Source organism: Solea senegalensis, linkage group LG4, assembly GCF_019176455.1.
Source record: "Solea senegalensis isolate Sse05_10M linkage group LG4, IFAPA_SoseM_1, whole genome shotgun sequence".
NCBI lineage: Eukaryota > Metazoa > Chordata > Actinopteri > Pleuronectiformes > Soleidae > Solea > Solea senegalensis.
This window is the reverse complement of record NC_058024.1, coordinates 25430799-25453410: the sequence shown is the minus strand read 5'-3', so window position 1 is coordinate 25453410 and position 22612 is coordinate 25430799. Positions and strand designations below refer to the sequence as shown.

Here is a 22612-nt window from a genome sequence, read left to right as displayed (position 1 = left end):
AACAATAATATTTAGAATATTTACTATTTAAGATCCAGTGTGTATCATTTTTGTTGTGTTTTTTTTTTTTTTGGCAGAATTTAATATATTGCCAAATTGTTTGTTTTTGTAGAATTAGAGCGTTTTAGTTACAAGCTTCAGTGTAATTCTTACACACTGGACTTTTTCATTAAATTATGATACAACATGTATCAATGAATGAATTTAAAAGCACAGTGGGGTGGGGGAAAAAAGAAGAACTTTAAAGAACTTTTAAGAAACCAAGTTATAAATCATTAGGTCATCGTTAACTAACAACAAGTATTTTATTGTTTTGTGTTACCATTATAAATGTGATAATTAAATGCCTGAGATGAATGGAAGTCTAAATGAGAGCAGTACAAAGCACTTTGCTTCTGTTCCACTATTATATCAGTTTGAACGAGTACATCTCACATTTCTTCTCTGTGTAGTTACCGCCCTCCCTCCCTCTCTCTCTCTCTCCCTCTCTCTCTCTCTCTCTGGCTGCACAGTCACTGTAACACTCCTCCCTTTCCATACTTGGCAATGCATTTCTCGCTCCTTCGCCATTGGCTGCAGCTGAGAAAGCCCAGAGTGACCCGGACGTGCAACCGAGGCCCGTTTTTCTGCCTGCAGCCTCCTTCCTGTAGCCCGGTTGAGGAAGTGAATTTCGCTGACAGGGCTGGGTTCAGTGAGGGTGAGGCGAAAAACATCTTCCGCGGGGGGGTTAAAAAAAAAGCGGACAAGAAACGGCAAAACAACAAGAGGAGCGAGGAGCGACTGGAGGAATCACAGTGAAGCTACGGTGTACGGCCATCAGTGAAATCGTTCTCCCCTTGCCCCGCTGAGACCGCCGCAGACATGGTAAGGGCCGCGGCAGAGCTGCTGGGAGAGACGGAGCTGGGGTAGAAGGGCTGTGGTGCTGCCGCTGCTGGCTGCTGCTAACTGAGCGGTGACGGCTAGCCGTGCTAAAAGCTAAGCTAGGCTAGGCTGACGCTAACAGGAGGTGTTGGTGGGTAACATGAGAGGGGCAGCAGCAGCGGAGTTGCCAAGTTTATAAATCACCGGAGCACATTCAACTCGCTCCATTTGGGAAACTTCTGTGTAGCGGATGTCAGTGAATTAGCTCCACGGCTAGGCTTATCAACAATGTCTTTTAGCTGTTTGTTAGCGGATAGCTAGTTAGCTGCTAGCCAAGCGAGATGTTCTCGGTGGGCAAATAAAGTTAGCACAGGATGTTTTGGATTTGACACACGTTTGTGATCGAGATTAGAGAGGAGACCCAATATAACACACACACACACAATCCTCCAGTCGTGCACACACTCACGCACGCTCAAGTTAAAATAGTCAAGCGCCGGGTAGCCTGTAGCTAAATTAAGACTGCTTGCTCCTCCTATTCCTCTCCATGTCAAGCTGTCAGCCTGTGCTGCCCACTTTTTACTGCCCTGACAGGTTAATCGCGACTTTCAGTTGGAAGTGTTTTTACTCCCATAATGTATTCAAATCACACCTAACAATATTTAATTTATGGTTTGTTTATGAACACGTTCCCCTCAATTAAGCTTATGTAGCAGTGGCACCTCTATAGATAGATTGATAGATAACTTAACTATTTATCCCTGAGGGGAGATTGGGTAAATTGGGTAACTGCTCTTGTATTTATTATTGACCAAAACCTGACCTATAATTTGAAGTATTAAAGCATCATCTTGTGCTTTCACACTTACTCACGTATACTCTGAACTTCCTCATAGTACAACTAGGTAGTTGGAGAGCTAACCTTCCCTAAGGCCACTCACTTTTCCACAGTGTCAATGATACACTCTCCTATCACATAATATTAACAATGATTTAAAATGAAATAAACATTGAATCGGGTTGTGTGTCTAACTCCCCTCGAAAAATCGAATCACTTCTTCCTGGGACTATATCCCACACTCCCTGAATTTTATTTTTAGTAAGATCTCTCCTTTACTTTTTCAGTTATGTTTTCCAAAGGCACAAATGTAGTCAAAAATCTAACCTCCTTGGCAGAGCAAACTATGTTGTGCCAGAGTTGGAAAATACATATGGTTTCTCTCCATAATCTCCCCCTCCGCCTCACCTCATCCATCCTGTTGCCTAATCCTCCACCCTGAACCCCGGGGTTGTAGGTTCGAGCCAGTGTTTACATAAAGACAGGAGCACTGGTAAACAGGATCGAGGTGTCTGATGGAGCAGACTGATTCATCAGGTGTGAGTGACTGTAAGACAGGGAAAAAGCATCTCGGATGAGGGGAAAGGAGACAGGAGACTCTGAGTGGGAACTGCTGTTGCTGAATGTTTATGAAAGGAGGTTTCTCTCCATTAGTATGTCATTGTCTGATCAGCTAGCAGCTCCATATGTACACATTGTTAGGGGTTTACACTAAATAGAAGTCACTTTATAGGTAAGCCAACATGTGGAGTTGTGTAGATTTGTATTCTATATTTATATAGCGTTAGGTTTATATGGAGAATGAAATGATGTAAAAATGCAGAAAACCTTTTTTTTATTTCAGAAAGCTTTTAAATACAAGTGTATCTCTGCTTTTTGTATTTGGATGGACTGGAAAAAAAAACTTGTGAAGTTCTGCTTGTCTGGCTTAAGTCCTTTATGAGCTTATTTGTTTCCTAGTATTTATATAAATACTTGACCTGATCTTCAGATTTGGTCAGTGCTGAAGACATTTATTTCAGCAGTGATATCTCTGACATTGACATAAATTCAAATACATATAAGTAACATTTAATAACAACTAGGTTCATGATGTTTTTCCTTCAATCGACTGGTGTCACAGTAAGGATTAGGACTAAGTTTTTTTTCATGGCATAGCCAGAGAATGCCCACATGAAGATGATTGTAGCATAATCCGTAACATGACCAGTTAGCTGAAATGTGTTTTGTCCATCTACTGTTACACACCTACCTACATCTTCCTACACATTCCTCAGAGTTTCATGTTGTGGCTAGTCTGTCCTCCCATTCTTGCTAATATCCTGCTGTTTACTACATATTTAAGGAATGGAAACCCCTGGGGGAAGGCTGTGCTATGCAGCCAATGAAGTGTAAGCAAGCCAAACTACTCTTACCTTAAGAAAAGACAAATATTTTACCAGAATTGTTTACACAACAAAGAGACGAAGACTTTGTTGTAAAGCAACGTTGCGTAAAGGACACATCATTCTGGAATGTTGACCAACAAGTTAAAGGATTGAGTCTCCACAAACTGTAGGTTATTGGAAACTTTGACCACATTATCAGACGTGTTGAGTGACTGCGTCAAACAGTGAGTGAGTAAACAACAAAACAAGCCCTATTTAACAGTCCAAAGATGTAATCATAGAAAGCCTGGACCTCAGTTGTTGTTATGCTAAAGGCTATAGAATGTGTCGCAAGACTATAAAAAAATGTTTTGCACCTGCCTAACCCAGAAAACAGAAGTTTCTTTTAACCGCCATCTATTTTCTGCGTCACAGTTCTATGAGATGCATTAGAATCTGTTGTTCAGTGATTAATTAATAACAACGTTGTCCTTCAGAAATTAGATCAATGGCCCAGTAAGGCACAACCAGGTGCTGATATGAGTAAACAAAGAACTATCATTTATAACAGTTTCCTATATCAGTTACTTTATTATTAAAAGTTATTTTCCCAAGATTTGAATGGAAATATGATTGTTTTGTTTTTTTTTTGTTTGTAGCTCAAGTCAGTGTAACTGAACTAAACACCTACTCAGAACCTCAGAACACCAAAGAAGGGAACTCTGGTTTTGCCCAGAAACACAGGTCTCGCGTCACTTCAAGTGAACCAAATGCAGGAAACGGACTACAACGCAGGGCATTGTGGGGGCAACACAATTGAAACATGCGCACGTAGAACGAATGACAGCCATCGTATGTGTCTTATGTTCACAAAAAAAATAGATGGGTTAGGGTTAGATGAGAATTTTCTTGTTCGTTGTTTGTCTTCTCCTTCGGTTCGGTTCGTTTCACTAAAGTGCAGCGTGAAAACAAACTCGGACCGACTGAATGTTGCAATCACCAATTGAACTGAGTCTGGCTGAATATTTGGTGTAAAAACAGCCATAGTGTCATGAATCTGCTGTTTAATGGACTCCTGTGCCTCATTTAAGCCTTTACTTGTCCACATGCCACTTAGCCATGTTATAATGAAGAACATCCTCTGAAAGCAGATGGAACATATCTGTTTGTTTAAGGTCAGGTGTGCCGTGCCACATGCTTTCTAGTTTTACACACAAAATAGTTGACTGCACTTTGTGAGTCAATTTGATCTTTATTTTGTCTATTCTCTAAATACTCACGTGACGCGTCACAAGTGCTGTTCGGTCTGCTGAGCTTATGTTTGTTGTCTCTGTAATTTCGCAGTGCAAGTGCAGTTTGCCTGCAAGGGCGATTGTGAATACTTCCTGCACAGCAGCCCTCATCATACCAACACACAGAATGTAGCACGCCTGTATCATTGTGCTCTTTTGGTGAAGGAAGTAGTGCAGCCGAGTCCACTCTTGTAATACAATCTTACATTATACAGGTGCAGGGTGCACGATAAAGGTGAGCTTCACTTAAAACTAGCAGAACCAGTCGGGTTTTGAAAGTTTGAATGCCGCCTATGTAATTTATGCAACTTCCTATGTGAGTCAATTTGCATAGCAGGGCTCTTTGAAGGAAGCGCTTTACATCTCTCTGCTCAGTAACAGTGAGACCCTGTATCAGACTCAACTGTTTTAACAACGTCATTTTTTTACCATGTGTAAAACACAGCCTAGGATTGGAGATTGATTAGGCTTAAAATACCAATACACTAGTGTCTCTGGAAGTTGTTTCTGAAACAGTTTTTGTCTCATTTTGTTAAAGTTGGAACTGCAAATATTTTAATCATGTATGAACAGTTTTTTTTTTTTGAATATATCACTGACATACTTGGTTGTAAAAAAGAAAGAAAGAAAAATACAATCGGGAGATTGGTGTCACTCACTTGTAGCTGGAAAGACATCAACATGCAAAATGTCTCAGAGACAATTTGCTGTTGAAGACTGAAAGACGACTAACTTGTTTAAACACCTGCAAACTAAGCAAACATATGAAAAGCTTCCGGGGCTCAGCTCTCTACAGCAAACCTAAACTAAGCCCAGATACAAACACAGAGCAAATGGCAGACTTTATTTAAACAAAAAAAGCCAGTGTCTGCAATATGGAAATAAAACAGTGCATGAATGATTGGCTGGTGTATTTGTCACTAACCAATCTGTTTACCAGCGTGCGCTGTGCTGGTGCCCTCACATCCTGTCATGGTGTACACAGCTGAAACAGATGATGTCCAGAAGTGAGTGCAGCCGACATCTCCAGTACAGCTGCAGACAACTTTGACAACTTCTAGTGTTTGAAGGGAATAGCATCAACGTATCTTGCCATTGTGCGTTATGCACTTATTGACCCGAGCTTTGTAATGCTCTCCTTTTTGGTTAATAAATGACATGGTTTAACCAATGAGTGGTTAAAATCAAACACAATGTGTTCAACTTTTATCAGACAGTTGGAATCCATACAAATAACTTCTTTTTCCACATACTCTATGATACTATGACCACTTTCCTTTCAGATTTTCATTTTTATACCAGCACAAGTACAGATTAATCAATAACAGTCCTATAAGTTTAATTTGCTCAACCCTCTGTAACGTTGTTTGGACGTTATTTTTAAATCAAAATGGCATTTTGAAACATTTTTTAAAAAGTCTCCTCCTTAAATTAGACTAGGGTTCCTAAACTCACGGCCCGAGGTCCACATTCGGCCTCCCTGTCGATGTCCTGCAGGCCTACACTTATTTTAAAATTATAATGAAAATGAAGAACAATATTTTTATTATAATAAAACGTTGGGTTGTGTTCATCACATTAAATTCTACTTTTAATTGTTAGATATTAGCTTGTGTCGTGTTTTAATTACAATTGTCTACATATGACTTTGATTTTAATATTTTGATTCCATTGTGTGTCTGTTTTTGTTATTAACAGATTCATTTAGCATCATAAATATCTTTTTTGTTGGGAACTATGTATCAGAACAAACACTTTTACTTTGAACTGGTGCCTGCGTTAGAGTGAGAAATATTTTTATGGCATCGTGTGATAAATGTGTCATCACTTTTTGAATATATTTCCTCAGTGGATGTTGTAATGAAGCGTGACATGGAAAAAAAAATTGCAAATCACTTTTCAGTTGCAATATCTGTCAAGTGAAATATTGCCATCAGATATTCATTCAGCCCTCTGTGATCTATAAACCCTTTTTAATCATGCCATCAAAGTTGTCATGATTGTTTTCTTAAATGCAGATCTTCTTTCAGTTATTGTTGTGCACACATTGGTAAACGTCTGACAGTATCCAGCGAGTATTGTGGTATAGTTGTATAAAAGATTGTCACACTGTCATTGTCTTTAGACTATTCATTTATTTATCTTTTGTTTTTTTCGTAACCAGCAAATATATCGGGCTGTGTTGTTAAGCTTTGTCCCGCAGTGTAATAAGTCTTGTATGATTTGTTTGTTTTCAGAGTGACCAGCAGCTGGACTGTGCTCTGGACCTGATGAGGCGTCTACCGCCTCAGCAGATCGAGAAGAACCTCAGTGACCTCATTGACCTGGTGAGCCTTTTTTTTCTTTACAATGTAAACACGCAGCCGTGTCACAGTATGTGAATAAAAGCTGTTTAAGTTTGACTAACTTAAACAGACCCTCAGTCATGAGGATTATTTCACCTATAGTTAAAGTCAGTGTTTTCAATAACTCAGCATGTCCATAGCAACTTTGAATGTGGATGAATGTGTTAAAATTCATCCATGAATGCCAGAAAAGTTCACTGACGAAGGCTGTAAACGGTATATAAGACGAATACAAACGAGTGTATTATATCATAAGGAAAAGTAGACCTCCAAAAAAATATGATGGTATATAAAAATGGGCAGAAAAACAGAAAATGAATCAGCTGTCCATCATTAAAATTTTGAGCAAAACTCATAAATACTTTCTGGTTTCCGCTTCTCTAATGTCTCCAATATGAGATATTTAACTATGTCATTTTGGAGAATTGGTTTGGACTTTGTTTTTAGTTTTTCTTTGTTGACATAATTATTTGACAAAGTAATTGGCAGGTTAATCAGAGAACAATCCTCAGTTGCACCCCTAAACAATGTGGCTACAATTCAGATGTGTTTGATGGCGTGTTTTTGAAATTTATGAAAACTAACAAAAACTACACTTTTTTTTTCTCCCAACCATATGGTAATTTCATAAATTATCATATGGTTGGTAAATTTCCATTTCATAAATGCTTTCCTTTTGTATTAAAGCACTCAGTTGGGCCTTTTGTTGTTTTTGTCACATTTAAATCTAAGTTTGTCTGTGTAACTGAAGGTGAAGGACTCTCTTATAAAAAATATTACCTTTAAAATGAATCATTTAATTCCTTCCCATAATTATCTGTGGATTATAACACAGCAGTGCCACCCGAGTTGGACAAAACCGGACACAAATCAGATCACACTTTCACCGTGTGTGGAAACATTTGTGGTCCTATCAAAAGGCAGGGACCCCCACCTGTTCACCTTCATCTTCCCACACCTCTTAACCTCGGCCCTCTCTCCCTGTTCATTTCACCGTGTCTGGTTGTTAGTGATTATTATCGCTGCTGTCAATCATCCGCACCACCAGCCAGTTATTTGGCTCCGCCATCTCTCCTCAATCTTTTCCTGGCAATTAAGAATCACCTAAAATCACCTCTTTCTTTCCTGTTTGTCCCCTGGATTTCCTCACCCCCTCCCACCCTCTCTTCCCTTGTCGAACCCAGCCTCAGCTGCCAGTTTTTTTTTGTGTGTGTGTGTATGAATGTGTTGGGAGTGTGTGGCCTTATTTGGGATAACAAGGCCTCCTTTGTGTCTATTTTGTGATGCAGAAGGATATGGGGGTGGTGGTGGTGGGCGACATCCATATCAGTCGCTGAGAAGTAATTTGTACCTCCTTATCCTGTAGATATTGTGTTTCCCATTGATATTTTATTCCTGCTTCACTCGGTGACCTCTTCTGATCCGTTAAAGGTGGAATGTGGACTTAAATCTTTCTCTTTTTTTTTTAAACTTAAAGGAGAACATCAGATGCCAAGATGTTTTGCTTCTTTTTTTTTCCTGTCTTGTCTGTTTATTCCAAGTCTTGGGAGGTTGTTCTGTGAACTTGTATTTGTTACAGGAAGTCTCAATTGACAAAAACATCTTGTAATCATGTGGCAGAGAAGTCCAGATGTGCAGCAGCAGCTGTATTTGTGCATCATCGGATGTTAAACTTCTTCTCTCCGCGTGTCTGTGTCCAGGTGCCCAGTCTGTGTGAGGACCTCCTGTCCTCTGTGGACCAGCCTCTGAAGATTGCCCGGGACAAAGTGGTGGGAAAAGACTACCTGCTTTGTGATTACAACAGAGACGGCGACTCCTACAGGTCAAGTTTCTTACTACATTTTTTAGTCAGACATTATGACCATATATTATGTCTTCTGATTGAACTTAGTTTTTTGGTTCAGTTTTTCTTTACCTTGTTAACAAGTTTTGGCGTGCATCTTCCGCCTACCTCAGAACTGTCAACTCAAATGTCATTCTCAGAGACTGGATAGCAGGATGCTCCTTTTTTTTGCCTTTTACTTATGATATGTGTATATTTATTTTAAATAACATGCATTAAATGAACCACAACACTTGTCTCGTTGACATTATGGCAGTAAAAATAGCTTTAAATGTTATATTATGCCCAAATTTGCTCTTATGATTTATATTGTGAATTGTGTCGTGATAGGTTGTCATATTTAAAGAGTGGGTTCACATGTAAAAGGTTTGGGGAAACACTGGTCATTTTTATTGAAATGTAAATCACCCGTTTCAAAAATTATTCACTTTAATAAGCATCATGTTTCAAGCTCAGTAAATCGCAAGGGTTATTAATTGCACCGGAGTACGAGGAATTTGAATTTTTGAAGCATACTGACACACTTCAATTAAAATCCTAAGAGGTAACTTTAACTATTAAGCCACTGTTAAGACGTTTAATGGATCCTTGTTTAGTCAGATACACATTAACTAAATTCTGTTGCACTATTTCTCACATCAGATCCCCGTGGAGTAATAAGTACGACCCTCCCATCGAAGATGGTGCAATGCCTTCAAGTCGCCTGAGGAAACTTGAGGTTGAAGCCAACAATGCCTTTGACCAATACAGAGAACTGTGAGTAGCAGTGAAGCAGGCCCCTCCCCCATACAGAGTGTTTTTTGAATAAGCAGTCACTGTGACGCTCTTGTGACCTCTGACCTGTATCTCCTTTTTTTCAGGTACTTTGAGGGTGGCGTTTCCTCTGTGTACCTCTGGGACTTGGATCACGGTTTCGCTGGAGTTATTCTTATCAAGAAGGCGGGCGATGGATCGAAGAAAATCAAAGGGTGCTGGGACTCCATCCATGTGGTGGAGGTGCAGGTGAGAATCTGCAGATGAGGGAAAAGTTGTTAGGTTGACATTTGAACTTGTGTCGGCCTTTTTTTTCCGTCATTCAGTTAAAAACGTGTTATATATTTTTAAACATGAAATTGTAAGCTGTATGGATAATGATTTCTGTGCTGCGTTCAGGTGCAGACTAACTGTTATTTCTGTGCTGCATTCAGGTGCAGACTAACTGTTATTTCTGTGCTGCGTTCAGGTGCAGACTAACTTTTATTTCTGTGCTGTGTTCAGGGCCAGACTGGCTGTTATTTCTGTGCTGCGCAAGTGCAGGCTGTTATTTCTGTGCAGCGTTCAGGGCCAGACTAATTGTTATTTCTGTGGTGCGTTCAGGTGCAGACTAACTTTTGGTTGTGCTGCGTTCAGGTGCAGACTAACTTTTATTTCTGTGGTGCATTCAGGGCCAGACTAATTGTTATTTCTGTGGTGCATTCAGGTGCAGACTAACTGTTATTTCTGTGGTGCAGACAACGGTTATTTCTGTGGTGCATTGAGGTGCAGACTAACTGTTATTTCTGTGCTGCTTCAGGTGCAGACTAACTGTTATTTCTGTGCTGCGTTCAGGTGCAGACTAACTTTTATTTATGTGGTGCATTCATGGCCAGAGTAATTGTTATTTCTGTGGTGCATTCAGGTGCAGACTCACGGTTATTTCTGTGGTGCATTCAGGTGCAGACTCACGGTTATTTCTGTGGTGCATTCAGGTGCAGACTAACTGTTATTTCTGTGCTGCGTTCAGCTGCAGACTAACTTTTATTTATGTGGTGCATTCAGGGCCAGACTGGCTGTTATTTCTGTGCTGCGTTCAGGTGTTCAACTGTTATCCTTTAATCATTAAAACAAGCTCTCTGACTTTTGTTTCAGCTTCTTAAATGTGAATATTTTCTGGTTTCTTTGCTCCATATAACAAAAATCATTGTAACTGATTATATTTTGGTTTGTGAACAAAACAAGACATTTGAGAACATCATCACATCAAGATTTACAAACAACTAATCAATTAATTGAGGAAAATGATCAACAGATGAATTGATTATAGTAACAATAATAATAATAATAATTACTTGCAGCAGTAAATATGGTATTAGTATTTCTTCTATAAACAAAAATGATGAATTTCTTAAACAGCTAAATCTAATATTTTTGTTCTGTAAACTGAGAAGGGATTTCTTTGAGACCCGTTGTTTGGCGTATTCTCTGATTTTTCTCGTGTGTTTGTGCAAACAGGAGAAGTCCAGTGGTCGCAGCGCTCACTACAAACTAACCTCCACCGTCATGCTGTGGCTCCAGACAACCAAGACTGGCTCTGGCACCATGAACCTGGGCGGCAGCCTCACAAGACAAGTACGACCAAAAAACCACTGCTAACGCTTCCGAGTGTGCGCGTCACCGTCGTTCCAGTAAATTCAATGTGTTTTGTTTGGTTTCGCAGATGGAAAAAGACGAAACAGTTGGAGAATCCTCACCTCACATCGCCAACATTGGCCGCCTTGTCGAAGTCAGTATAACCGTGTCCGACATGAAGCAGTGATTGTTTTTACATCTGCAGTAAAATCAAAGCGGCTGTCAGTCAAATACTACATTTCCGATTATTATTATTATTATTATTATTACCGAGATTATTTTCTGGACAGGTCTGTAAAAACACGGTCCCATCATATTAAACGGTCCGAAGAAATGAATTGCATCACGACGCATCGATCAAACTGCAGACGTCGTGCTGAGCTAAGGATGTTTCCTCTCTCGTTGCAGGACATGGAGAACAAGATTCGCTCCACACTGAATGAAATCTACTTTGGGAAGACCAAGGACATCGTCAACGGCCTAAGGTAAATGCTTTGTTGTCTGAAATACTCTATTGATTTGTTCTTTTACAGCTCCTCCAGTCTGCGGCCGCTGCAGAGTCGGTTTACCTCTGCACCTCCATCTCTTAGTCCTGTCATTTCTTTTCTGTTTTGATTTACATTTTATTCATTTTCCAGCTCCTCATTCCAGCTGCATTTGCTTCTGTATTTTCTTCACCTCCTTCTCCTTCCCAAACCCTGCTCCTCATCCTTTTCTTTTCCTTTTTTATTGCCTTTCACTGTGCATTTCTGCTGCCGTTCCTTATCATTGTCTGTCCCCCCCTCTTGTCAATCCCTCCGTCTGCCTCTCCCCTCTGCGCTCCAGATCTATTGAGTCTTTGCCCGATAACCAAAAGTACCGGCAGCTCCAGAAGGAGCTGTCGCAAGTCCTCACCCAGCGTCAGATCTTCATTGACTAAGGCCAGAGGTATAACCTGGCATGTAGACGTGTGTGTGTGTCTGTTTGAGCATCTTAATGCAGGTTTAATCTAACACATAATCTGTGTGAAGAAGAGACGAAACTAATCAACTGTCGCCTTGTTTTTTTGCTTGATGTTTGTTGTCTGATGCAGGTTTTTTTTACTCTTTCTTTTTGTGCATCTACTAAAACTTAAAACGTACATAAAAACGAGGCGTTCTGGTGTAACTTATATTTTCATGTTTTTGGTGATTGGAGTTTGTATTTGTACGTACACAGTTATAGAAATTCACTCCCAGACTATTGTGAATTACTGCATGATTACAAATGACTCGCATGTTTGCTGTGTGTGTGTGTTCCACAGAAGCAGAGTCCGACTGCACTTGTCTGTGTAACGACGTGTTTTCAAAGTCGAGTTTTATTCCTTTAGGTTAAATGATGGTTAAAAACAACAGGATTGAAACCAAAGCGCTTCACAAAGTCAAAGGTTTCGATACGTTACACAAAAGACGAGGCAAATAGCGCTGAATATGTATTAAAACAAGCTTTTTCTTCTGGATGTTAACTGTCTCGGTGGTGAGAGAAGACCGGTGTAATGTGAGAGGAGAGAATATTCCAGAGCTTAGGGACGACGACAACAACAGAGAGAGCTCTGTTGTGAAATGAGAGGAAACGAGCGGACTGAAGGGAGCTGTTGTGAAGACGACCTCAAGTGACCTAGGAGCAGAGAGTGGGGTTAGGAGGAGCTCCGAGATCTGAATTGTGTATTTAATGTATAACCAGTGCAGCTGTTTCAGAACAGGAACGGTGTGATGTCTTTGTTCTGCTCTGGAAAGATTACAGAATATTAATATTAGGATTTTAAGCTGGTTTGAGCAGATTATATGGCTAAATTATCCTGTAACGTGAAGGGTTAACGTCATCAGAGTCTATTTACGACTGAACAGATATAAAATAACCAATGAGAGCGATTTGACCTGGAAACAGATGTAGTGTACTTTTGTTTAGAGCCATAACTTGTGTGTGTGTGTGTGTGTGTGTGTCGTCCTGCGTCTTGACGACGTCATCGTCTCGTCTTTCTCAGGTTTTAAAAGTTGAAGAACAGTTACAGGGTCCGTTGTGTCTGTGGTCGCTCACCATTTGAAAGTCTTCTCTTGTGGGCGTCGGCTTTAGGGGAATCTGCCTCCGGTTCTTTCATTCGAAGTTTGAAAGCATTTAAGTGAGATTAACTCATGGTTTCAAGTCCTTGTGCAGTTCATTCTATGTCGCTGGTGCAGAAAATGATTGTTGCCCTTCACAATAGCACAAACCTGTTTGTCAGGAGTGCGTCCTCAGTGTTTCTCCAGATCACAGGTTACTGTGTCCATCTCTGCCATGTTGATATTCAGTGACCGTCTCCCCTTCTTTTGTCTTTCTCTTCAAACAGGAGTGTTCAGACTCTGGCTGACAAGTCAAAGCAGGAGGCTCTGAAGGTCGACCTGCTGGAGGCACTCAAACGCAAATACAACTAGAGATGCTACTGTTAATGTTTCTTTTGTTTTTTTCCTCCTCATCTCTCTCTCTCTTTCCGCCTCATGCCATGGTTTCTGTTTCTTTGTCCTTTCCCTCCATGCCTGTTTACGTTGCTGCACTCTTGTTTATTTGTGGAAAATACAAAAAGGAGAAACTGCTTAGCTTTTCATGTTTTGTTTTCAATGCGTCTCATCTGCCATGAAGCCATTCACTCCCTCTGTCTCTCGCCACCCCATCCCCCACCCTCCCCGTTTTCTTTTTTTTGTCTCTTCTCTCCCACGTTATAAATGTAATGATAGTATTACCACGGTTAATGATAATCTTACAGCGTGAAGGTCATTGTATCATAATCCCTGACGTTGTCGCAGCCGGCGTGTCCCTCGGACACGAGCTGTGCTATAGGTGGCGTAGACGATGTACATCAAATTTTATTTCTTGCACCTATTTTTGTCGACGACACCCTTCATATATTTGTATAAAAATTATAACTACGTCCACGTCCGACTGTCATTCTTCTTTGTTTTTTGGCCGTTGTAAACGGTGCCAACAGGAGGGGGCGACCTTCGGTGTTTGTTAGGTTTGTTTTCCACTCTGTCTGCATGCGTGTGAATCTGTGTGGGAGTGAAAATGTGGACTTATCAAACGTGAGAATAGACTGTTCTAATGGACAAGTTACACCCTTATCACCCTCATCATCATCCTCCTCATCATCCTCAGCCCTGCACTGTAAAACATGATCGTTCGCCCTCTCCTCTGTTTCGGCGTCTTCAACTCTTCTCTCTCCTCACCTACTATGTCTTTGTTGGGGGTCACAGTTTTTGTCTTTTGTCTCGGTGGAAACATTTCACTGTTTCCATTTTGGAGGGGAATCTTTTATTGTATTTTTTTTGTTTTGTTTTGTTTTTATTTTGTAAAGCTTATGATTCATATTGTATTAGAGCCTCCAGCAACAATAAAAATGGTGAAAAATCTCATCTTCTCTTCGTTTTCTTTTTTTTAAATTGAAGAGCCACTCTAGGAAGTAGCGGGAAGTTGCTTATTTTAACCATTAAAGGACCAGAAAATGTCCTGTGAGTAAGTGACTTTTGCCCATTTTTTCAGAATAACATTCAATATCTGGCAGTTATTTGCAATTTACTGCATGTTAAAACAATGTTTTAATAATTGAAACCAGTTTGTGTGTATGAAACACATCAAAAAGAACATTTGTTTGAGTTTTTGTCTCAATGTCCAAAAACAGGCAAAAAGAATGGACACAATGTACAGGTGTTTTTTTTCCAGCTCTGGTGACAAAGACTCGACTCGTCAGCTTCCTGAAACAGCGTGAGTGTAATCACCGTGACAACCTTTGGAATTTTAGCACAAACAGTCGTGTAATTACGACACCAAACATGTGTTAAATGGTTACGATGGTGCGAGTGATAAGGTGACTTTAAATATTGTATTTGTTTTATTTTAAATACACTGTTAATACATTTTCCTCCAGGTACCAACAGAGGAAATTTGCGTACCACACTTTGAGAACCATGGCTCTAAACAGCACATTTCACATTTACGATCACAAGCAGATTCAACTGTTGTAATTGTTGTGTCGGATGTTTATCTACAGTTCATTAAAATGTACCTTTCAGTGTAAGATGACCAGTTAAGATTTGCACAGACGGATAAAACAAACTTGAGTTTGTGTGAAACTTCACCAAAATTAATTCTGACAGCTGAAAACAAAGACGGTACAATAATAATAATAATAATAATAATGATGTGATAAATTCATAACTTGTGAAAAAAAAAACAATCCTTTGAACTCACAGCATTCAGTCTGCTTTTTCTATTAATATATTAAAATATATATACAGAGGCTTAAGAATTCTTTTTTTCAGCACAAGTTTTACCAACTATATAAACACCTGAGCTGTCACAGACACAAAAAAAGACATCGAGCCGTTTTCAAAGCTTGACGTTGTAAAAACAACAAAGATTCTAAAACTATGAACTTGAACAAATAAACAAATAACAGAACAAACAAACCATAAAAAGCATAAATAACAACTTAAATTTCCAGGTGGGTTTTTCATGTCTAGGCATGCAATTCCACAAACAGTCCATACATGTCTCTAAAGCAACAAAATAAATAGGAACATAAGATATATATAATATATGTATAATAATCCATCAATAATCATAATAGAAAAAGGAAGGTGACACATTCAACTGGAAAAGGAAAATGTTGTCATCTCTCGCCACCTCGTGGATGAAGGTTGTAAGTTGTTTTGTTGCCTCTGAAACATGAACTCTGCTATTAAAGATGACACTGATGTGATCACAAATAAAAAAACTAGTTTTATTGTAATGTTTTTGTTTTTTTAAGAAGATCATATTTCACTTGTGCAACACAATATTATTACAATCAAAGACATCATGAATCACATGATGTCACGCTCTCTCATTTCTGTGTGGCTGCCTTTTGACCACTAGGTGTCACTGACACTCAGCAAATCAACTGAGTCTGTTTTATTATCTGAATGTTCTCTCTCTCTCTCTGTCCTTCCTTTTTTTTAAATTCTATTTTGTATTTTTATTTGAATTGTTCACCTCCTTCTCGCCTTCACCAGGTTTACACAACACTGTAATCTCAGAGTGTCTGTGATGAACTAAAAGTAAAGCGATAAACCACCACAACACCAACGATGTCATCTGAAAAACAACCACTGAACTGAAATGAACTTTTCAAATGAAGTTAGACAAAATAGGTTTCGACAGGTTGTTGAACAATGATTCTCCTCAAACTGCATCTTGTGGAATGTTTGCTAGTTAATGAGTAAACCTTTTCTCTTTTGTGAGCGAACAGGGCTGAAGTTTCAGGTGGTTTTGTATATATACATATATATATATATATATATATATATATATATATATATATATATATATATATATATATATATATATATATATAATTATACCTTTTATAACTATAAAGATTACTGGTGGTTGTACAGTGGCATCCACACAAAGTGTGTTGCCTAGTTTTCTGCTAGAAACTGAAACTTTTAGGAAGTGTTTGTCTCTGTGTGTCTGTGTTTGTCTGTGTGTGTGTGTCTGTGTTTGTCTGTGTGTGTCTGTGTTAGTCTGTGTTAGTCTGTGTGTGTCTGTGTTTGTCTGTGTGTGTCTGTGTTTGTCTGTGTGTCTGTGTTAGTCTGTGTGTGTCTGTGTTAGTCTGTGTGTCTGTGTTTGTCTGTGTGTGTCTGTGTTAGTCTGTGTGTGTCTGTGTTAGTCTGTGTGTGTCTGTGTTTGTCTGTGTGTGTCTGTGTGTGTGTGTGTGTGTCTGTGTCTGTGTGTCTGTGTGTCTGTGTGTGTGTCTGTGTGTGTCTGTGTGTCTGTGTGTGTGTGTGTCTGTGTCTGTGTGTGTGTGTGTCTGTGTGTGTGTCTGTGTCTGTCTGTGTGTGTCTGTGTTGTGTGTCTGTGTGTGTCTGTGTGTGTCTGTCCTGTGTGTCTGTGTGTGTCTGTGTTTGTCTGTCTGTGTAGTCTGTGTCTGTGTGTAGTCTGTGTGTGTCTGTGTTGTCTGTGTTTGTCTGTGTGTGTCTGTGTTTGTCTGTGTGTGTCTGTGTTTGTCTGTGTGTGTCTGTGTGTGTCTGTGTTTGTCTGTGTGTGTCTGTGTGTGTCTGTGTTTGTCTGTGTGTGTCTGTGTTTGTCTTTGAGCAACAGAACTCAGTATGTGAGTGAATCTAATTAAACGTCAGAGAGAAATAATTCGATTTTGGTGCTAAACCCAGTGGCCTCTACTGTTGAGCTCTTCCTCTGGTTTATTATCATCTATTTATTTGTATTTAGATCTCATATCCCCAACAGCAGTGGTTCTCAGATGGGCCGCACGTGAAAAGTTACCAAAAATGATCACAATATCTTTATTTATTCTTATTTTACATAATGCTTCAGAGTCTAAAAAGAGTGTAAGTTCATTTATTGTCATTATTTATTAACTCTTTCCTCTCTGTTTCCATTTGTTTGTACAGATCAACCAAAGTATGCAGTCAGTATTGCTAACCTAATAACCTTCACCTAACCACATCACTTTGACTTTGAAACAATTCCTGTGAGATTTGTGTCCCCTTGTCATTTTTGCACGACAGAAGAAAGAACCACAACCTTGTTAAAAAAGTAACTAAGCAACTTTTAAAAAAGCTACTTTTTACTTTTTTAACTTGAGTATATTTTACTTAAGTGGAATATTATCAAAACAGTGGTACTTTTACTTAAGTAGAATATTTCAGCAATCTTTCCACCTCTGGTTACTACTGACCTAATCCTAATCCTAACCTCAGCCTAACTTTAAAACATGTCTAGTCATTTAGGAATTTAGGTCCCCACAACATAGGAACATCAGGTACACGCACACACACACACACACACACACACATTATGATAATGAAGAGCCTGCTGGAGGCGCAGTGGGAGCAGGAGCCATTTTCACCATCCATTCACGCGGAGTTGCGCGGACGGAGCGGATGTGCTGCTGCTGCTGCTGCTGAAGGAGTTGTTGCCATCTGCGCGTGTGTGTGTCTGTGTGTGTGTGAGTGTGTGAGTGAGCTCCGGCCAAGGTTAATGCCGGTTCCATGAGAGAATCAGCCGGAGAGGAGTGCGCCCGCTGAGAGCATGGCTTCTCTGCAACAAAGGGAAACTCACAGGCGGAAAGTTTGAAGTCGGAAGGATCTGGAGGAGAAATCCCGCACGGAGACGCAGCGGATCTCACACACTGAGGAGAGATGCACTTCATTCAAAGGGATTTGTTTTTTATTCTCTGCTGTTGGAAAGTGGTTTGGCTGGCGCGCTGTTACAACGTTCACATCGGTGAGGATGCGGCTCCGGGGACAGTGCTGGCCGGCGTGGAGCAGGGCGCGCGGTGCGCTCTGGATCAGGTCCTGGCTCCAAAATTTTCCCAGCGATTCCTGGAGACGGACGCGGCGGCGGGCATTGTGTTCCTTTCAGACTGGATAAAGTGCGCGTCGCTGCGCTCCAACCCCTTCACCGTGTACACGGTGGTGGACTGCACGGGGTCCGGCTACAGGCACCTCATCACCAGCCAGTACGAGGTGCACGTCCACGGTAGGAACTGTTTACACGCGCGTAAAAGGAAACCTCAGTGGGACATGGACGTCCTCAGTCTGTTCAGCGGCCACAGTCACCGCCGCACAGAGTGCCACCAGGCTGGCTCCGCTCTGCTCCCCGTGGCAGCTCTGATACCCGGCTCTCCGGTGCGCTGCAGAGTCGCTCACAGCCAGGACTTTTACTTCTCTGAGGGAAACTTGTGTTTGTCTGAGACTCTGTGCTGGAAGCAGGACACGCTCGTGGAGTTAGACCTCGTCTGTGACACAAACACTGGGAATGCGTTGAATACTAAAGTCGTCACCGTCCACTGGCGTGTGGGGCAGGGGCCCTTCCAGCAGGCCCACTTAGAAAAGCTGTTAGAAAAGGCAGCCGAGTCTGATTCAGGGATTGTGAGCAGGAGGAGGAGGAGAAGCATCAACAGCAGCCCCCAGTTCCAGCCTCCAATGTACCAAGTGTCTGTGGCAGAGAACCAACCTGCTGGGACTCCTGTGGTTGTTTTGAAAGCAGTGGATGTGGACGAGGGAGAGGCGGGCAGGCTGGAGTATTTCATCGAGGCTCTCTTTGACAGCCGCTCCAACAACCTCTTTGCTGTGGACCCAGCGAGCGGTGCCGTGTCCACAGTGGAGGTGCTGGACAGGGAGACAAAAGACACCCATGTGTTCCGCGTGACTGCGGTCGACCACGGCACACCTCGGCGCTCCGCCATGGCCACACTCACTGTCACAGTCAGGGACTCGAATGACCACGACCCCGTGTTTGAGCAGCAGGACTATAAGGAGAATATCAGAGAGAATTTAGAAATCGGTTATGAGGTGTTAACCGTGAGGGCCACTGACGGGGACGCACCTGTTAATGGGAACATCCTTTACCACATCCTCAACAACAACGGGTCCAACGACGTCTTTGAGATCGACTCGAGGTCTGGCGTGATCCGCACCAAAGGCCTGGTAGACCGAGAAGAGGTAGAGGATTACATGCTGTTAGTCGAAGCTAATGACCAAGGCCGCGACCCCGGTCCACGCAGCGCTACGGCTACTGTTCACATAGTGGTAGAGGACGACAATGATAACGCTCCTCAGTTCAGTGAGAAACGTTACGTGGTCCAGGTTCCAGAGGACATGACTCCAAACACAGAGATCCTGCAGGTCACTGCCACAGACGAGGACAGAGACAGCAACGCCGTGGTCCACTTTAGCATCATGAGTGGAAACACCCGGGGACAGTTTTACATCGACGCGCAGACGGGCAAGATGGACCTGGTGAGTCAACTGGATTATGAGGCGAACAAAGAATACACCCTGAGGATCAGAGCTCACGACGGAGGACGTCCTCCTCTGTCCAACATCAGCGGCTTAGTGACCGTGCAGGTGTTGGACGTCAACGACAATGCCCCCATTTTCGTCAGCACCCCGTTCCAGGCCACCGTGCTGGAGAACGTGCCGCTCGGCTACTCCATCATCCACATCCAGGCAGTGGACGCAGACTCTGGGGACAACTCCAGGCTGGAATATCGCCTCACAGAAACCACGCCACACTTCCCCTTCACAATCAACAACAGCACGGGCTGGATCGTAGTGGCGGCCGAGCTGGACAGGGAGAGTGTCGATTTCTACAACTTTGGCGTGGAGGCCCGCGATCATGGCTACCCTGCCATGTCCTCCTCAGCCAGCATTAGCATGACCATCCTGGATGTCAACGACAACAACCCGGAGTTCACCCAGAAGGCGTATTACATGCGACTCAACGAGGACGCAGTGGTGGGGACCAGTGTGGTGACCGTGTCCGCCGTGGACCAGGACATCAACAGTGTGGTGACCTATCAGATATCCAGCGGGAACACTCGTAACAGGTTCTCCATCACGAGTCAGAGTGGAGGGGGCCTCATCACGCTGGCGCTGCCTCTAGACTACAAACTGGAACGGCAGTATGTCCTCACCGTCACTGCGAGCGACGGCACTCTCTTTGACACGGCTAAAGTGTTCGTCAACGTCACGGACGCCAACACACACCGGCCCGTGTTCCAGAGCTCGCACTACACCGTCAACATCAACGAGGACAGGCCCGTGGGCACTACTGTTGTCGTTATCAGCGCCACGGACGAAGACACGGGGGAGAACGCGCGCATCACGTACTTCATGGACGACAGCATCCCTCAGTTCAACATCGACCAGGACACGGGAGCGGTCACCACGCAGATGGAGCTGGACTACGAAGACCACGTCTCCTATACGCTCGCCATCACTGCTCGGGACAACGGCATCCCTCAGAAGTCGGACACCACGTACCTGGAGATACTGGTGAATGACGTCAACGACAACTCCCCCCGCTTCCTCCGAGACAACTACGTGGGGTCAGTGATGGAGGACGTGCCGGTGTTCACCAGTGTGGTTCAGGTGTCCGCCATTGACCGAGACTCTGGGCTCAACGGCCGCGTCTTCTACACCTTCCAGGGAGGCGAGGACGGAGACGGAGACTTCATAATCGAGTCGACGTCCGGCATTGTTCGCACACTGCGCAGGTTAGACAGAGAAAACGTGCCTCTCTACAGCCTCCAGGCCTTTGCTGTGGACAAAGGTGTCCCTGCTCTCAAAACACCCGTAAACATTCAAGTAACGATCCTGGATGTGAACGACAACCCCCCTGTGTTTGAAAAGGACGAGTTTGACATCATGGTGGAAGAAAACAGCCCCATAGGAGTCGTGGTTGCACACATATCAGCCACAGATCCAGATGAAGGCAGTAACGCGCAGATTATGTATCAGATCGTGGAGGGAAACATCCCCGAGGCGTTCCAGCTGGACATCTTCTCCGGAGAACTGACCGCATTAATAGACCTGGACTACGAGACGAGGTCCGAGTACGTTATCGTGGTCCAGGCGACCTCCGCCCCTCTGGTGAGCCGCGCCACCGTCCACGTCAAACTCGTGGACAAGAACGACAACGTGCCCGTGCTCAAGAACTTCAAGATCATTTTCAACAACTACGTCACGGACAAATCCAGCAGCTTCCCCACCGGAGTCATCGGCCGCATCCCCGCGCACGACCCGGACGTCTCGGACCTGCTGCACTACAGCTTCCAGGTGGGAAACGAGTTGAACCTTGTCCTCCTGAACCAAAGCACGGGGGAGATCCAGCTGAGCCAGGCCCTGGATAACAACCGGCCCCTGGAGGCCTCCATGAGGATCTCAGTGTCAGGTGAGACTGTGAGATAACTCTTTGTAATTGCAGACTCCACCCAGCTTTTGAAAAATAGCACAGTGGAAGGGGAAGACCAGCTCCACAGAGGTGTAATCCTAGTCTTTCTCCACCAACACATCCTGTCTCTTCATGTCCAGTTGATTGATGACGAGCGTGTGTCACCCTTGACTCCCAATATCTCACTGTTATTTTTCAGGCATTTAAAAACAAAGGTGTATTTAAACAGTTGAATTTAGTGAGATGAATGGTTTCATTATATTTTCACTACAGCTCTGTCTCGTGTGGAGATTTAAATAGCTGTTTGTCTGAGCATGTCTGCACATCCTGTGGGATCCACACTCCACTGAGCACACTGATCATGCCCCACTAATATCCATCAGACCCCCACCAATGCCGTTCCTGAAAGAGCTTATTCAATTATGGTCTGTTTCTATAGCTCATTTAGTGTCAAGATTAAGAGCTGATGTTCGTTATGCCTTGTTTATTTGATGGGCCGACGTTAAATAGCTGTCAGTGTTCCAGCACCAGAGGCTTGTTTGGGTGTTTTTTGTTGTTTTTTAAAAAACAACAGACAATAAGAGATGGCTTTGGTGTAAATTACTTTTTGTTCCACTCACAATATGTGATAAAAGGGGTCATGTGTGGGGTTAGGCTTTTCATGCTCGTCTTAAACCACCCTGAACCTTTAATCTTACCTGTCAGTGCTGCAAATTACAGAGTTTTATTTGCTCCAAATATGTGACTGAACTTGAATTGCACTCACAGTGTGTGTGTGTGTGTGTGTGTGTGTGTGGTTGTAAGCCTTGGTTTGAGCTCATTTGCCGCACTGTGATTCGCTGTAAATCTGCCTTTTCCTTGATCTTGGCTAAACCTACCAGAAAAGCGTTATCATTAAGATGTTCGGACGTCAAGGTTAAAGATGGAATCAGACATTTGACAGAAACAGGAGCCTCGGGATTTCTTTTATT

The 22612-nt window shown here is 42.5% G+C and overlaps 2 protein-coding genes across 3 annotated transcripts in view; both read left to right on the top strand.

The window, feature by feature from the left end:
- The first annotated feature begins 592 nt into the window (after nucleotides 1-592).
- capzb (capping actin protein of muscle Z-line subunit beta) lies at nucleotides 593-14317 on the top strand. 2 transcript variants are annotated; one of them, XM_044023371.1, is made up of 10 exons: nucleotides 593-864; nucleotides 6596-6685; nucleotides 8404-8525; nucleotides 9189-9302; nucleotides 9407-9548; nucleotides 10797-10913; nucleotides 11002-11067; nucleotides 11322-11398; nucleotides 11739-11840; nucleotides 13258-14317. In XM_044023371.1, the coding sequence occupies exons 1-9, from the start codon at nucleotides 862-864 to the stop codon at nucleotides 11830-11832; spliced, it is 825 nt and encodes a 274-aa protein (XP_043879306.1). In that variant the 5' UTR covers nucleotides 593-861; the 3' UTR covers nucleotides 11833-11840; nucleotides 13258-14317. The 2 variants fall into 2 exon arrangements, with proteins under 2 accessions (XP_043879306.1, XP_043879307.1); XM_044023372.1 differs by lacking the exon at nucleotides 11739-11840 and having other exon boundaries at nucleotides 599-864.
- Nucleotides 14318-17737: 3420 nt separating this feature from the next.
- The window catches only part of celsr2 (cadherin, EGF LAG seven-pass G-type receptor 2), a 60707-nt gene continuing 55832 nt past the window's right edge, over nucleotides 17738-22612 (top strand). The window contains exon 1 of the mRNA XM_044023370.1: nucleotides 17738-21641. Within this exon, the coding sequence (XP_043879305.1) occupies nucleotides 18104-21641 (3538 nt within the window). The 5' untranslated portion in view covers nucleotides 17738-18103. The remainder of the gene's footprint in view (nucleotides 21642-22612) is intronic.

Excerpts from the sequence above, each read along its gene's own strand:
- capzb (XM_044023371.1), top strand. Across the intron at positions 10,914-11,001 it reads GCGGCAGCCTCACAAGACAA|ATGGAAAAAGACGAAACAGT; the intron begins GTACGACCAAAA and ends TTGGTTTCGCAG. Across the intron at positions 11,399-11,738 it reads GACATCGTCAACGGCCTAAG|ATCTATTGAGTCTTTGCCCG; the intron begins GTAAATGCTTTG and ends TCTGCGCTCCAG.